At 38.4% G+C, this 16,692-nt stretch overlaps 1 protein-coding gene across 2 annotated transcripts; it reads left to right on the top strand.

The window, feature by feature from the left end:
- The first annotated feature begins 1,522 nt into the window (after positions 1-1,522).
- Positions 1,523-11,152, top strand: LOC131785469 (uncharacterized). 2 transcript variants are annotated; one of them, XM_059102355.2, is made up of 14 exons: positions 1,523-1,669; positions 2,172-2,237; positions 2,776-2,814; positions 3,649-3,708; positions 3,824-4,342; positions 4,846-4,878; positions 5,828-5,845; positions 5,970-5,987; positions 6,291-6,428; positions 6,633-7,055; positions 7,444-7,624; positions 8,344-8,561; positions 9,048-9,221; positions 9,943-11,152. In XM_059102355.2, the coding sequence occupies exons 1-14, from the start codon at positions 1,615-1,617 to the stop codon at positions 10,188-10,190; spliced, it is 2,190 nt and encodes a 729-aa protein (XP_058958338.2). In that variant the 5' UTR covers positions 1,523-1,614; the 3' UTR covers positions 10,191-11,152. The 2 variants fall into 2 exon arrangements, with proteins under 2 accessions (XP_058958338.2, XP_058958339.2); XM_059102356.2 differs by lacking the exon at positions 4,846-4,878.
- The last annotated feature ends 5,540 nt before the right edge of the window (positions 11,153-16,692 follow it).

Here is a 16,692-nt window from a genome sequence, read left to right as displayed (position 1 = left end):
CAAAAAAAATTGAACTTTAAGGAACTGAGTTTACACAAGACGTGAAACCAAAGTGTGCCAAATTTGAATAACTTTAGGGGACTAGATAACAAACTAACTAATGATAAACAATATCAACACTTTCAGCTTGACGAGTGTAAAATAGAATCCAACTAAGGACACGATATTACCAAATTTATTAGCAATATAATTATAATTTACCAGCTGTAAGAGGTAGTTCCGAGCCGTCGTGATTTTGTAAACAAAGAGTAATCTACGCCATGTATGTTGACTTCCATCTAAGAAGTGTACTTTTGAACACCGCTTGCTCAATTTTCTTGTTAAAAAATTCAAAATGCAGTTCATTTCAATTGCAGATCGATGCAGAACTGTGCCACATAACCATACATGTGGCAGGCACAAAGTCACCGGTTGGAAACTTTGCTATAGAATTCTACCCCAGTTCCCGCGCCAATCATGATAATTAAGGAAAAACAAATTGCCTCCAAAATTGCATCTTCATATTGACGCGTTCGCATCCAAATCCCTATTATGTGAACCATTGTACCTATCAAAGCAATTTGGTTACCTCGCCGACTGATTACGCACAGTTCCTTGACAATGATCTTACAAGAAAACTCTGCTAACGTTACAAGCCTATGAGGAAAAACCTACTCAGGCTTGCTGATTTGAATTGTCGTATATTATAAACTTGGCCAGGTCATGACCGAGAGCAGTCTATGAAAGATGTCTCGGAGTTATTAAAGTGACTTGCTTCCAAGTCAGCGAACCATTCACCGGGCATCGCTTATCTCTCGTAGGATTGGGGTGCTCGCTTACCGAGCAGAAGCAATACCTGGCACCTGCTATTACCAGAAGGAATCCATTATTTTCACAGGGGACGGGTGTTCGTATTGTGAAAACACGCCAGAACTCTGCCTGAAATATATTACGCTTGTCAATTTGAAACGGTTGACTTTCTTGAGTGTAACGGACTTCGAGAATTAAAAAAAAAAAAAAAAAAAGGATAATGGCATTTTAAACAATTTAAGAGTTGATTACAATTTTTTGTTCAGGCCATTTTGTATTGATTAGCTTTTTCAGTTTTTGCTTAAAAACCTTGATAATGTTCTAGAAATAAGTGAAGAATTGTTAAATCTGCCAACATTGTGGCTACCCTTCCAAATTTAGGAGTTTTTTGAGCTGGCTGCAATTTTTTCCTGTTTCTGTCAAGAATTTGCCACACTGTTCAAAAACTGTTGGAAGAAGGTGTAAACCACCATGAACAATCCATGTTTTAAAATTTTTCCAGTCTTCCTTGGAATGGAGACCCTAGGGTTGTTTTGGAAAATATAATCACATCAGAGCAATCTCCCGCTAGATATGTTCTTGAAAATAAAATAAAAATGACCATTATATTTGCCGTCATTAGTGAACGCTGACCACAGCATTGGTTTCACTGTTGTTTATCAATTTCCCCGGGTACATGTCATGGCTTTTAATTCATAATTATTTATTTATGACCTTGGGTCCTAGTCTTTGTTCTTTGGCGTCTTGTTTGGGATCACGAGGAATTTAAGAGAGATTAGAACCAAGGATTTCTCCCAACTGATTTATGAAACCACTTTTACAGTGATGTGGAGGAAGTATTTTGTAACATTAGCTCTCGTAGCTTGTTTAGAACTTCAAGGTAAGCTGGAAACAATGGCGCTATCTACAAATATTAGCCAACGATTCCGATCATCTTGGTTAAACACTTGAATTTCTTGGATGTGATTCACGAACATTTAGTGCTTCTGATTTGGGAGTTAATAGCCCCAATGAGTAATCATTTCATGTAGAATTGAATTACCACAGAATCAAGTTCTTTACTTTCGATTCTTTAGTCTCAGGGTGTAGACGACAAGGAGACATCTACTTAAAGAATATGCTACATAAAAGCAACCTGTTGTTATCTCTAAAATATAGTCGAGTCCCCTGGTAAATCACTCCGGGTTTTAATGGCTTGAGTCTTTAGACGTTATTTTGAAAAACATGGAAAAGAGAGATTCGGCAAATAAAAGTATGCTAGGAAGTTCAGAATAGCGAAGTCTACAAGATGTCTTCAACACAAACTTATGGGCGATTTAGGCCATTAATATTATATAAACAATGGCGATATTTCACTTTTTTTTCTACTTTGAAATTTTTAGTAATAAAAGGAACATTCCACATAAAACCGAAAAGTCACAAGGCCAAATGGACAGATGACAGAGAGTGTGAGTGCCTTAACATAAATGCTAGCATATAAACATATTTGAACATACAGTATGTTGTTGTTATATTGTCAGTTTGGGAAAAGTGTTTTAAAAATGACATCAAGGTGGTTATAAATGTGTCAAGTTTATATCTACACTACACTCTGAAGAGCGCTTAAAAAATGCCTTAGGGTTTAATTTTGTTTCAAGATTCAGCCATTTTTATTGTTCCACTTTTTACCAGACACAAAATTGACGGGATATCTTTTATTTTCACGCCTCGCGTTTCTGGCGATAGATAGCGACCATTTTTATAATTGTTATGCAACAGTTGATTTTCCACAGTAAAAAGTTACGAAAATCGTTATCCATTTAAGTTAAATTAAATTAAAACTTAAGATATGGAAACTCCGATAAATCCTTTACCGTCATCGCAAATTGTATTTAAGTCACTAAGCAATTAAAAGTACTTTAGAAAATTAGCTTTAAATCACACTTGCCACCCAAAGTGCTCAACAACTTAAATTTCAACTTGCTTTTTATCAATTTTTCCTCACAGCTAAACAAGTGAAACGGGACACAGTTCCTTCGACAAACGGTGAGATTTCATGACATCATTTTACATCAGCTAGTGTTGATAAAAAACATGGCGGACTCCCGCGGAGCCTACAGTCAATGGTGTCAAAACATTTTCATCAGTTGTCTTATCAGTTTGCTACCCGTAATCAAATCATAGTTATGTGCCCAGCAATGAACTGAAAAAATGGAATTTTCTGCAAGTTACAGTACATTAAAAAACTATGTGGATTTTACAATGACTTAGCTCAAACTTGGTGAAACTTATCTGGTATGGAGCCTGCGATCGTTAAGGTCAGAAAAAAGCTTGAATTAAGCATGCGTTAAAGTACTACCACTCAAAAGAGGCGGACTTCGTTAGAAATTGCGACAATGGACTAAGAAGAGAAAGAAAACAAAGAAAATAATTTTGATTTTTTTTATGAAAAAAAGTGGTTAACCGACACGGAAATATATCTGTATTATTGTTTGTCGCGTGACATCGTAAACCAAATCCAGATGGCAAGGCTCATACAGATCCTATAACCAGCCAGCGAATATATTTTTAAAATCAAGCGTTGTGCACGTTTCAACGAAATGGGTTTTTACGTCGCGCAAACAAAAATGGCGGCCAGATGGCTGTCACGCACACTGCAAAACTGTTTAAGTTTGTTTTCCAATGGGTAACTAATGGTAGTTAAAAAAAAAAACTTAACAGCAGATGTTTCCATTATTTCATGTTTGCTTCTCCGAAAAAACACAGAAATATGGCCGTGGGATTTTCGGAAAATAAATCATCAGCAGCAAACCGAGCGGTCCTTAACAGTTGCTTATTTAACCTTGCAGGTTTTTTAAGGTTCTGTTCCTTTTTTTCTAGGGTACCCTTCGTATGGATCAGAGTACACCGCACAGGCTACCACATCTTACAACAGTGCAGGTAAGCCAAGGTCGTCTCTGAGTGACTATTTCAAAAAAACAAATTATTCAAATACCCCAGCAATTATAATATAAAGGCTAGAGGAGGTGACTTCGAAGTTTTTAATCCGTTTCAGCGTATAATACTGGACAGAGCAGGTCAGCAATGCCATATCCAGCTTCTTCTCCTTCGCCAGCGCCTGCCACTGCATCTGCATCTTCCTCAGCGCCCGCTCCTGCGACAGCAACAGCGGCAGCAGGAGCTTCAGCGCAAGGAGCCGTAGCTGCAACAGCCCAAGCAGCAGCACCAGCACCGGCAGCTGCTTCGGCTCCAGCCGCTGCATCAGCCGCTGCTGCTCCGGCTCCGGCTCCCGCACCAGCGGCTGCCGCTCCGGCTCCAGCTCCAGCTCCTGCTTCACCAGTTTCTGCCCCGGCTTCCTCTACAACAGCACAGGCATCAGCTGGCGCTAGAGCATCTGTCCCCTACAGTTCATCAGCGTCTGCTACTTACCAACCTTCATCTCAAAGCTACAGCTACAGCTATAACCCAGCACCAGCACCAGCTCCCTACTACTCCTCGTACCCAGCGCCTGCTGCTTACGCCTACCCAGCTCCAGCCCCTGCTCGATCCGCAACCGCTTTGATTGCTGCCGCAGGTAAGGTACCCAGTGGTAATTAAACTAACTTAGCTCAGCTAATTCAATGAACTAAAAATTTCTTTGACTAACTACCACGAGAAATGATTAGGCTTCCATCCTTAAAAATAAATCTACACTGAGAATTAATGACATTTACAAAGCTACAAAGTAAACATGCTGAGACTCCTGCCCTTCCTTTTTGGGTGCTTTGCCCAATTTATATCAAATATTGTCACACTCGTTTATCAGCGAATGGATTTGTTTATAAGTTCCACTTTCCTATGTAAAGCTGCATTTGACCGTCATTTTTTTTAATCGATTGTGATTGTTCTCCACTGGTCATCAACTGACCAGCGTCAATCGATATGAATCAATTAACAGCCATCCCTTGATATCGATTGATTTGGGTTCGTCCATTATAATCGATTGGTTAGGCCGGCGTCTCAATGAACATATCATCAAAATTCATCATTCCAAAACAAAGAAAAAAATAAGAAAATGTGAAACGTTTTTGTTTTCAGTGGCTCAGGTGGCCAAGTCTACTTCCACCCAAGGTATGTTCGGCTAAACAAACAACACAAACAAAAACAGAGACAGTATGAAACTTTGACGAATTAAATTGCTGATACAAACAGATAGAACACGGTAGAACAATTCACTTTTTTCTAGAACAAAACCTGCACGTCGAGAACAATTGTAACGAAAAAACTGAAACAACTCTCCTATTTTTTAAATTCGCAAACAATTTCCATTAGGAAAGTTCTGCAGTGGATGTTTCAACAATCATGTGGCATGTGAGAAGTGAACCGGTTGAGAAGAAAGATCAGGAGATGACATAGGAATCCAGATGAAATAATCTATTTCAAAATCGTTTTTTGCTCAATTTATTTGTTCGAGTTTTACCAGTCGGGTTTTTCATCCCTTCTTTTCTGACCGAGTCTTCCTTTAGTCACAAGGAAACCTTGACGACTTAAATATATTTGAGTTGACTGGCGATATAGAGTGGCTCTCAGTGACAAATCTAAATTTACAGAATCGAGCAAAATCACCAACTGATTAAATTGGCAGAGTGATGGTTTTATTTTCGGAGTGTGGCTGGATTGCATTTTATTCTATCCTATTCTGACAAGGGTTACCTCCCACTAACCATTATTGATAAAGCATAAAACACTGTACATGGAGGACAAGAGGTAGACTGCCAGTGAACTGGACCTTCTGAATCAGACATATTAACTCTACATTGACTGAAACAATACATTAGTTTTAACAGTGATACAATCTCTTACCTGGTTTGACGATTTCTTCGCTGTTGTTGTTGTTGATACCTTTTTTGCTTTTTTTTTTTGTTATTATTATTATCATCATTATTATTATCATTATTATTATTATTATTATTATTATTGTTATCATTTTACTCTTTCTAATAGGATGATCCGCCCTAGCATCATCGCAAATGTCGCAGGTTACGATCTTAATTTTTTTTATTGCTTTGTTTTCCTACAGGTTCAAGCAAGGCCCAAAGTAGGTGGATTTTACTTGTTGACTGCATGAATGTTTTTTTTTTTTTTCATTTATTTTTCGATGAGTGTTTCATTTAGAAAAGTTATAATCTTAATGATTAATTTTGTTTTTGTTTTTTTGACAGCAAGAAGCGATTTGACAGGTATGTTAGCTAAATCCTATGTATAGCCTATATTCTGTAATGCACAAAAATTATTATTTGCCATTTGACTTCATGGTGACCTCTGAACGAGACCTAACTTAAAACCAAAGTTGTGATTTGACTGCTTCTCTTCAGATGCTATGCTTCATCCTAGCAAATTATTTAAGAGAATATGGCTGCTAAATCTATTTTTAAGGAAAATAAACCATTCAGGGGTAGACGAAATTTCCGCGATTATTATTGATTGAAAATTATCTCTATTCATGGGAGAATAAGTTCTTTCAATATTATCTTCTTCAACAGGAGTTTGTCTAGACGATGAAAGAGCCAACAACTTCTGTCTTAAGGCAAGGAATCCATGTTTCTGTGAAGAAAACCACCACTTCATGTACAACTACTGTAAAGATTCATGCAATTGGTGTGACTCGTCTGAGAACATTGGTGAGTTCCAACATTGTTAGGCATACGTAAGTTTGTAAAAGCTCTGTATTTTGACCAAAATTCCATAATAAATTAAATCAATGATAAAAAAGTTAATGAGAAAAGCGTTGTTCCAGCAGAGAAACCTCATAAAATTGCAACATTCCCTGACGACGCTCTGAGTCATAATTTCAGCAGAGGAGTCTTAATTTTTTCTTTGAACAGGACACAGATTTTGGAGAATAGTAAACGAAGCAAAACTGCCAAGATCTTGGGTATTAAACAAGGTCCAATTCTTTGCGGACAAACGCGCCAAGAGACCTTTGGATACACCAGATCCAAGAAAGGCGTTCGCTAGCTCAAGCTACCTTGGATATGAGCCCGGCAGTGCTTTCGACAACAGGAGCAGCACTTATTGGCTTCCCAATGGATGGTACAGTCGAGGACCAGGTGAAGATTTCATTGGGTATGAGTTCAATCAGCCTGTTGCTATCAATTCCGTCCGCGTTGTACACCAATCTGGACAAGGGAATGTCGTGTCCAAGAAAATGTACGTTGAGGCAGCCGATGCCTATGCGGGGCCTTATGTCACCAAATGGATCATCGAGAATACAAGGAGCAAGAGTAGCAAGAGATTTAACAACAAAAGTAAGTAGATGAATAAAAGAGATGGTAAATGTTGTTCTCCCTCTTTAAAATAAGGAATGATTTCAACAAGTGCTTGCTAAGACAATATCCGTGGATAGGTAGTTTGTTTCTTTACGCTTTATGAGTCTAAGGAAGCTCGTGACATTCAAGGCAACTTGACACATCCCCAAACACAGGTCGAATGTTGGAAGATATTGCAGTGCTCTGAAGGAAAAACCCCAAATGGTGCTTTTAGGTCAGCGGTAGCCTTCCAAGAATGTAACGCTAGTAATTTGGTAGCTAAAGTATCTGCAAAATTACTAGCATAACAACCCCTAGACAGAAGCGACCCTCCAGAATCGTACCTGATGGCCAGCTGATAAAGCTATTCGGTTTATTTTTTCCAAAGTGTGTCCTCTGTTCTGGAGACGATTCTCAACAGACCAAGGAGTGTACTGTTTCAGGCTGATGACTGATTTCAACACATGGCACGGAGCTAGAGACAAGTGTGCTGAATATGGTGCTGACCTCGCCTCTATCAAGGGTGAAGAGGAAGCCGACTTTGTCAAGAACCAAGTACAGCTTTGCGGGTAAGATTGTGCTTCCTCAGGTTAGTTATTGCAATTTTTTCACCACATCAATGAATGAACGAGATTCTACCTTCCGGGTATTTAAGACGGGGAGAATGAGTTTCCCTATTTCCGAATCCTTCAAAATCAGTGAGGGTTATGACCAGATAATAAAGTACTGTCTGCTTCAACTATTGAATAGAATAAGAGTCTGGGATTAGACTTATTTGCTTCGCTTCACTCTTTATTTAAAAAAGAGAAAACTCGTGTCACATTTCCAACCATTTAAATGCTAAATCAGAAAGAAACTTGACCTAATCAGCCCCGTCTTCTCGCTCTTGAAGCTGAGTTCTTTTTTACGTTTTTTTACTATTTCGCTGTCTTCTTATTAGCAGTTGTTATTACTCTAGGATAATTTGGTTTATCAACTCAGTTGATTAAACTTAATATAAATTGGCTACTGTAAAGAATTTCTAAACTGAGCTGATGTTTCTTATGTTGGCCCATCGTCAGAGCGAAAGAAGAAGGGCTAACGCTCGAAACGTCAGCTCAGTTTAGAGACTCTTAACGGAAGTCAATTTACAGTTCATAAACTCAGTCCATAAACCAAAATATCTTCTGATACCCACAACCGACGTAGTACCACAGATACCTGAGAGACATTAATCGTTATTACTTTAGCTCTGGTATTACGACACTCAGTCGAAAATCGTTAATAAAACACTATTTTCGTCTCTCAGCTTTACCTGGATCGGTTTGAATGACATGAAAAATGAGAGCGACTTTATGTGGAGCGATGGAAGTAACATGACGTACAAGTCCATGAGTCCGCAAATGGATTACGTCAAGGACGAGCGGGCAGACCAAGAAATGGATTGCGTGGCTACCGATCAAAACGGACAATGGACAACTTTCCACTGTGATGATAAGTTCTATTTTCTCTGCAAGAAGAAGCTAAGTAAGTAACTTATCTTTCGTCTGGTGAGTGATTTAAAAAAAGGGTCTTGCGAAATCAGATTTGCACGGGACGCTTATATCAGTCTGTGGATCAAATTGGCTTCACAGTGGTTGGTTTGCTCACATTTTCTACGTTGATGGTTTATCGTATAAATCAAATTTATGAAATTTAGACCTTTCGAGCAGTTTTTTTTTTTCTTCCTGACCAAAGATCTATCAGATTTCGTGCTGATTGAGCTATTGTCGCAAAAAGGCCGCTAAGTGTCATGAATCATCTGTAACACCTGCAAGTAACAAGTTGTTCCTTGGAGATGTTAAAAAAATTAAAATTTCATCTTTTGATGGGGAAACTAAAGCTATAAACCAACGAAAAAGAACTGTTAAAACTGCAACCTCATAACATAGCACACTCCAACTATTACAATAAAATGGTCGAAATAACAACGATTCCATCGGGAGATTTATGAATTTTGTCCTTTCTCACCAGCGGGCGAAGATGCTGATGACGATGACGACGATGAGGATGAAGAAGATGAAGATACTGAGGAGGTTCATCATCACAAGAAACATCACAAAGCTCATCTGAAATATCGTCACCACACGCTGAAGAAGAACAAGGTGAAGAACCACACCACAAAACACAGCCAAAAAGTTACCTTAGGTAAGTCAAATTTTAGCTGGTGAGATGTCTTAACCCTTTACACCCTAACATCAGTATCCATATTCTCCATACTGTTCTCCATACAATTCTAAAGGTGCTAACAAGGAGAATTTGTTTAACAATCAAGAGCTTCTTCAGTTGGTGATCGTTTCCTTTATTCTCATGACCTTAATGTATGATTCAGAGGTGACATTGAAGGGAGAAATTAGATGCTGGTCACTCTTAGGGGTTAAAGGCTTAAGACCTTATTTTGGACATTGGTTCCTATATATGCTTGTGTACAGCCAGAAATATATGCAATCACTTCTGTTCGAGTCAAGTCAATTTATCCTCCGAGAAATGTGTAGTCGATAAAGTATACCTAAATAAACTTATTTCTTGGCTTTTTACGCTTAAAAAACACAGTACGAAATAACATATTTTTATTTCTCAGGAACCGGGAATTATTTCTCGCCTGCGGGGTGTGAGGATAAAATTTACCTGATCCCAGACAATTTTTTTATAGTCCTACCTTTACACCCTGTTAGCGATTCCCCCCCCCCCCGCCCCTTCGTTTCCCCCTGAAAACCATGTGCTCCACGCCAAAGTTCTCCACGCACCCCTCCCCCCCCCTGACATCACTTTAGAATAGCTGGATATGGTGAGATTATCTAGGCTAGATTCAGTGACGTGAACAAAAAATGTTCATGCGGTTACTGAGACCATGACACTTTTTTCGTAGCTGAGGAACTCAAGGAGGCTAAATCAAACAACACCGAGGATGAACAGGAAGAAGAAACTGCTGACGAGGACGCCATTCGTGAGGCAGTGAAAGCTCAGAAGAGCTCAAAAGAGCAATCAGACGAAGATGAGGAGGAGGATGACGACGAAGATGATGAAGATTCTGGCTCCGGTTCTGGCCGATCTGCCAGCACTATTCCCAACAAGCCCAACAAAAGATCTCCCCATAAAAAGATTTGGGAATTTTAGAGCTATTTTGAATTTCACCGGTGTACCTACAACGCAGCAAAGATAAGAGACATTTGCTGGCGTAAAACGCTTACGAATTTGCAAGATGATTCATGGAAATACGTATTGCGTTTCCGAGAGTAATGTTTTTGTTCAAGCAGGAAAGCAGACGTTCGGTTATCAGAAATTATTGATGAAATTGCTTGAGATGGTAAAAGGGTTTTCTGAGGAAGAAACTGGGGAAAAAGGAATGAACAGGGTATAAATTCTCCGTGATCAAAATCATTAATGCAAAGCTGTGGTAAAGGATAAATGATTTTTATTTTGACTTGATCATGGAAAGCTTCCTTCCTCTCTAATCGGGCAGTTTATCCTCATAAAACCCTTTCGTTGTGTTGCGCTTCACGTTTTAATGTAACTTGATTAATTACAGTTTCATTTTTCACAAAACTTCTTTCTGGCGAAGAATGAGGAAAAAAGCAATATATACGAATGAATTAGCCTTACTTTTTAAAAGTTGACAAACCCAGAAAAATGCATGATTTTAACTTGATTACTCCTTGATTTGACGCCATCTTTGGAGTATGTGGTATTTCGCGTTTATGTTTACATTGCTTTTCTCGTAAATGCGGAATACTGCATGTGTTATGGCATCACAAGAAGAAGCTTTTCAGGTAGTCATGAATTTTTATGGAAAATGCCTCTGATTTCATATTCAACACAAGTTGAATGGCTTTTTTTTTCATTTTCAATTGGTATCATTTCCAAATTCTTGTCGTTAAAAACATATATTTTTCAATTTAGTTTTGCTCCTACAGAAGAATAAGCTTAGAAAGAATTCCAAAAAAAGATTGATGCTGGCCTTATGTTCAGTGTGTTACACTAAGCTCCTTATATATCGACTGAGAAAGCTTAAAAAGGTTGGTTGTAAATTACAGTAATCTTCTTGGAAAGTTAATTAAAAAGTTTCATTACAAAATAGATCCTACGTGATTGTCGTGGACTTATTCAATAAGACTTTTAAACGGTGTTAGTCCCTGTGAGGTAAGAAGTATAAATCATTACCTAAACGGTATAGTCCAGTCTCCATAGAAGACGTACCCGCATGATCACCGTTGTACTGTTTTCTATGACATAGAGCGACTGGGAGCATCGCCACTTGGAATGCTGGTCGATAACGGGTCTCCCCGCCCACCCCTCCCTTCCCCTTCCCGCCGTCTATTACCTTTGCCGGCACCCAGTCCCACTCCTGGGTGAAGAGAGATAATAAAATGTCTTGTAACAATAACACAGGCAACAAATTATCAATCAAGCCACAACTCCTCCATTGGTCACCAACGTGGAAAATAGAGGGAAATGTCCCCAAGCCTTAGTTAGGACTCAACCTCAGTCCTCAAACGCTTTAACACGGAGACACAGAGAACTCTTTGGCGAGTGAGCTCACGGTCGGAGTTAACACGTGATACACATCTAGTGTAAGCCTAAGTCGGATCACGGAAGCAGAAAGCTTGTCGAAAATGGAGGATCAGTACTGCGGGCTATGTTGCATATGTATCTGGCAAAAGGCAGGAACGCTAACGTTGTAATTCAATCCAAGTGGATGGTGTTAATGCAACACGAAGGTGTGCATGGATTGAGTGTAAGGATAAAATACAATGGTTTTAGACATTACGTTCTCATCACGTTTTTTCAAGGTGGGAAAGATATTGGATGTTTTCATATTGCCAATAGTAAATTTTGTTACCCCCGGCAAAATTAACAAAAAAATCGTGAATTCAGCGTACCGAGGTTGATTCTTTTATAGTATTTCTTTAGGTGCGAGTCATTTCCAAGTGACACATTGAGCAAACACAGGTCAACCAAAATATTGTTTTATTTTTAGTAGTAATATTACCTAATAATTACAGATCCTTCTCAAACAATTTACTAGTTTTTGTCTCACCACAGCAACTTTTCCAGTTCGAGGCAAGCTCGATGACAAAAAAAAAACAGGCTCGACAACCCTCAACCAGAATCACATTTGTTGAAAAAATTTTGCGTCATAAGTGCAACGTTCCTCTGTGGCAGATTATTTTGGTAACTTCATGTCTTTCCCCCCCCCCCTCCCCCCTCCCTTCATGATAGGGTCATTATGTCATACTCAAATACCTCTTTAAAACATTGGATGAGGGGTGGTGGTGGGGCGGAGCACGTTTCAGAGATTGAGCGGGGATTCATTAGGCTCAAAAATCTTTCATATCCTAACAAATGTGTTCGTTTAGACCTGTACCCTTTTGTTATCAATGACGTCAACCAAGGAGACTAATCCCTGCGCAGGTGAAAAGAGCAGGATAAACAATAATAATAATAATAATAAGTCTTTATTAAGCACTCTAAACAACAAACGTGTTTAGTTACAATGATATGAAATCAGCAAGTATAAAACTAATAAACTAACTAAATTACTAACTGAATAACTAATAAGAGAACAAACATCTATTAATAAAAGTCCTTTTGAAACGTTCAGTTCTGACAAGCGGGAGAATATAATTATGGCGCCTCTTACGTAGCGTATCCATTGTTCGCTCTGGTGGCAAAAGGTCATCTAAAGCTGTTGGAAAATCGCTGTCGGTGATCTTGGCCCACAACTTCTTATCTTTTAGAATAATAATATTTTCAATCGAAAAAAGCTCTTTACAGTAGCCAAGCTTAAAAGCTCTCTTCAACAGCTTGTCTATGCGACTCAGATACTTATGATAATACGCGCAGCCCCATACTTCTACAGCATATGTAAATATAGGTAGAATAAGACTGATAAAGAGAAGATGAAGATGATCCAGCGGCAGTCCATAGAATTTACAAACACGTAAGATGTACAGACGACTACTGGCTTTCGATATAATATTATCAAAATGTAAGTCCCAGTTACACGGATCAGATTGAAAAGTTACACCCAACAACTTCAGACATGGTTTACGCTCTATAGAAACCAGAGGAGCAGGTAAGGCCTTAGTGGATTTGCCTCTAAGAAGCATCTCCCACGTTTTCTTGAAGTTTAGTTGCATACGATTAGCAGATGTCCATGCGACGATCGATCGGACCTCCTCAGCTGCTAAATTGCCGTTATTAGCCAGCGATTTTACTGGAATACTTAATGTTAAATCATCAGCATATTTCACAAGTAAATTCTGATTTGGTAGAATGGCCTTAATATCATTGACCATAATAGAAAATAGTATAGGGCCTAAAACTGTCCCCTGAGGGACACCTCTATTGATATTTACATAGTCCGTGACAATGGCATCAACAACAACTCTTTGTTTCCTGTTCTGTAAAAAACTAATAATCCAATTGGTCACGTATGGATTTATATCAAGTGTTTTCAACTTAGAGCAGAGGATATCATGAGGGACCGAATCAAAAGCTTTGCTGAAATCAAAAGAGAAGATTCTAACACAATCAAAACCCGACTCAAGCCATTTCAGCCAAGCATATTGACACTTAATTAAGGCCATTGTCGTATTGTGGCCTTTGCGGTATGCAAACTGGTCGAAGCTAATGAAGTTCTTCATATATTGAGATAATTCTTGTCTGTATACAAGACGTTCAAAAACCCTCATTATTACATTAGTCAGCGAAATAGGCCGCAACTGTGTGCAATTTTTAAAGTTGGGCTCTTTAGGCAAGGGAGTTATGTCGGCCAATTTCCAAAGATCAGGCACAATGTGATTTTCCAAAGAACAGTTGAAAATATACCCTCGAATTTTAAGGGTGGTACTTCGCTACGATTATATCTCCGGTAAAATATCCACTACCGTTCATGTTGCCTGCAACAGTGGGTGATTAGCCTTTTCCTTAACTACTACGAGGATAGATGGACCTGCAAATTGTTAGGCAAGGTAAAAGACAGCCAGTTCTGAAATAGGTTTAAATCAGATAAACCCTTGATACTGAAAATGTGTAACACAGGCTTGAGGTTTTTCACTCATTTGTTTCAGTTCCAACACAAATATATTTTATGCAGTAATCTGATAAAAACAAAATTACAATGATAAAAAAAAAAGAAAAACATTTTCCACGGAGTATGTCAAGTGTTCAAATCCAATGAACAAACGGGACAAAAGCAACTAGCAAATGATAAACATGTGCTTGAAACTTTTCTCCGTTCATACGCTGGAAGAAGCCTTTTACTCTAAACTAACTAAGAGCTATGGGATTGCACTGAGATCTGTTTCATTGTTTTGTCATTGGAGGTAGTCTGTTGTATGCAAGTATGTGTCAGAGATTGGAATTCTCGCTTTATTGTGACCTTGAAATGTACCCTGGGAAAGTAGTACTTAAATACACTTTTCAATGATTTACAAACTATGAATTTGGACATAGTTCATTAAAAATTCGTTTGACGCTGCTGTCAATCACGTTGTAGACCTCCGAAAAGCGAATTCGATGTTTGTAGCGTTTCATAGAGTTATCTTATGATTTTCGATGGGAGGATTTTGATTTTTTGGTTTTTAGACGTCCGTTACCATGATTGACGGTAGCATGAAACGAAATCCCCAGTTTGGCTCTGAGCCTCAGAGTTCGCTTGATATCGAAGAGCGCCGTAGGGGTAAGGAATACTAACTTCCAATAGCACACATCAAATATAAAATCAAGCTATGATGTTGAGTAAGATAATTTACTTAACTAAGATAACGAAGATAACTTATTCCTGCGGCCATCCCTCTTAATTTGTTCAGTTTCAGATCACACCTGTGTTTGGAGATCGTAAGAAGGCACAGAAAGAACCAAGCTCACGCAAAAGGCGTCATTATTTCCGTCCTCGTGCATTCGGAGGCAAGCGTGAAAAAATCCGCTCGCCCGATAAGCGCAAAATTACGTTTTTTCAGTAAGCTAGTAACTTATATCGAGTGACAAATTGTGATCAATATATCAAATCCTTTCTCCACTAAAATATTTCAGCAACAAATAACACAGTATACCAGGAGAAACAGATGCCATAAATCTTAAAATGATTTGAGGGAGAATTCGGTCTCTTCACTTGATACTCATTATCTCAAACATGACAGAATCAAATATATGAAAACAAAATGATATCAACAAAAAGGTGTGTCGAGGAATTATTGCGTTAGAACTCTTACCTTACCAGAAAAAAAGTTGATTGAATTCCACTGCTCACAATGAAATCTTAAATGCTTTTTGAACTCTCTGGGTGGGAGAAAAACTGCAATATACTCGATCTGCTGTAAGCGTACTTAGCAACGAATGAACCTCTTTGCGCGAATGAAGACCACATAGATATACAGTGTTGCAAGGAACAAGTAAAAAATACATTATATGCTAGCGTAGCCAATAAGGCTAAAGAAACCATTTCTTACTGAGCATAATGAAGAGTTGTAGCTGCGTTCTAATCCTGTTTTGGCCCAAGATATTGGAGACGAAAGTTATTAGTTCTTCTAATAAAGAGTATCGGCTTAGTTCCCGGGAGATGAGGTAACCAAAACAACCCGTTACGGTTTAGTAAGTCACGCGCTGTGATTGGTCAAAAGCTTAGTTATTACCTGCACGTGCCGTTATGATGAGGTAATAAGCGCTACAAGGCTGACTGCTTAAAGTTTAGGTAATCCAGGCTACTCAACTGAATCATTTTATTCCGCTTTATTAAGTTATGTCAATGGAACGTAGCGCCTTTTAATGTTATGAATTGATGCGTTTGGGGACTTGAAAACAGTTTCGAGGTGCCACAGGCTTGTTAAGATATCTTGCCATTGCGAACAAAACTTCCAGCTTTTTCGGTTTGTAAGGAATAACATTTTTCAAAGCCGCCCTATAAAACCAACAAAGTTCGCTCCAGGCCCTTTTCTAACTCACTTTATACCCTGTGTAAAACGATTTCTACCGGTTTGGCCGATTTCCTCATCGCGATAAATCACAGGCTTATCCAAAGTAAGATTCTCCTCATTAAAGGTGTCAAGAATTGTAATATGAAAATTAAAGAGAATGAGAAACTGAACTGTTGTTGGGGAAACGAAATTATCATTGAAATTTCACTGACTTGTCCGAGAACATAATGATCTCTGATGACTCTTGATGATCAACTCCACCAATTAGAACATGTGCATGAAGCTTTCAATATTGAAAAGTGTTTCATAACGCTTGAATAAATTGCACCGTTTTACTTGGAGTGTTTGGTATTTGTAATAAAATAAGAAAACGTGTAAAAAAACAAGAAAAACCTTTAAGTATCTCGAAACTTTTCCTTCTTTTGTTGTTGAATTTCCTTTTAATGAAAAATGGAGGAGATTTTTCATTTTGCAATCTCAAAATTTCACGTAAGGTTACTCGCTCAAATTAATATTACTGGTACTTATCGTAGTTGTCCAAGAAGTAGCCGCAATAATGGTAACGGTAGAGCGAGATTTATTCAGTTTTTAGGATTAAAAAGCTATTGCTTAAAACATTCAGTTCCTTGAATATGACTGCCTAATTTCGAGACGAAACATTTCTTGAAACGATGTTTGTTTTATAACTTGATTGTTTAGAT

The sequence above is a fragment of the Pocillopora verrucosa genome, chromosome 1, assembly GCF_036669915.1.
Source record: "Pocillopora verrucosa isolate sample1 chromosome 1, ASM3666991v2, whole genome shotgun sequence".
Taxonomy (NCBI): Eukaryota; Metazoa; Cnidaria; class Anthozoa; order Scleractinia; family Pocilloporidae; genus Pocillopora; species Pocillopora verrucosa.
This window is presented reverse-complemented; position numbering and strand designations above follow the sequence as displayed.

What these genes read in the sequence shown, in the direction of transcription:
- LOC131785469 (XM_059102355.2), top strand. Translation starts at nt 1,615, where the DNA reads ATGTGGAGGAAGTATTTTGTAACATTAGCTCTCGTAGCTTGTTTAGAA. An exon ending in AGCTTGTTTAGAACTTCAAG is followed by an intron (nt 1,670 to 2,171) that starts GTAAGCTGGAAA and finishes TGAAATTTTTAG; the next exon opens with TAATAAAAGGAACATTCCAC. An exon ending in CAGCCAAAAAGTTACCTTAG is followed by an intron (nt 9,222 to 9,942) that starts GTAAGTCAAATT and finishes CTTTTTTCGTAG; the next exon opens with CTGAGGAACTCAAGGAGGCT.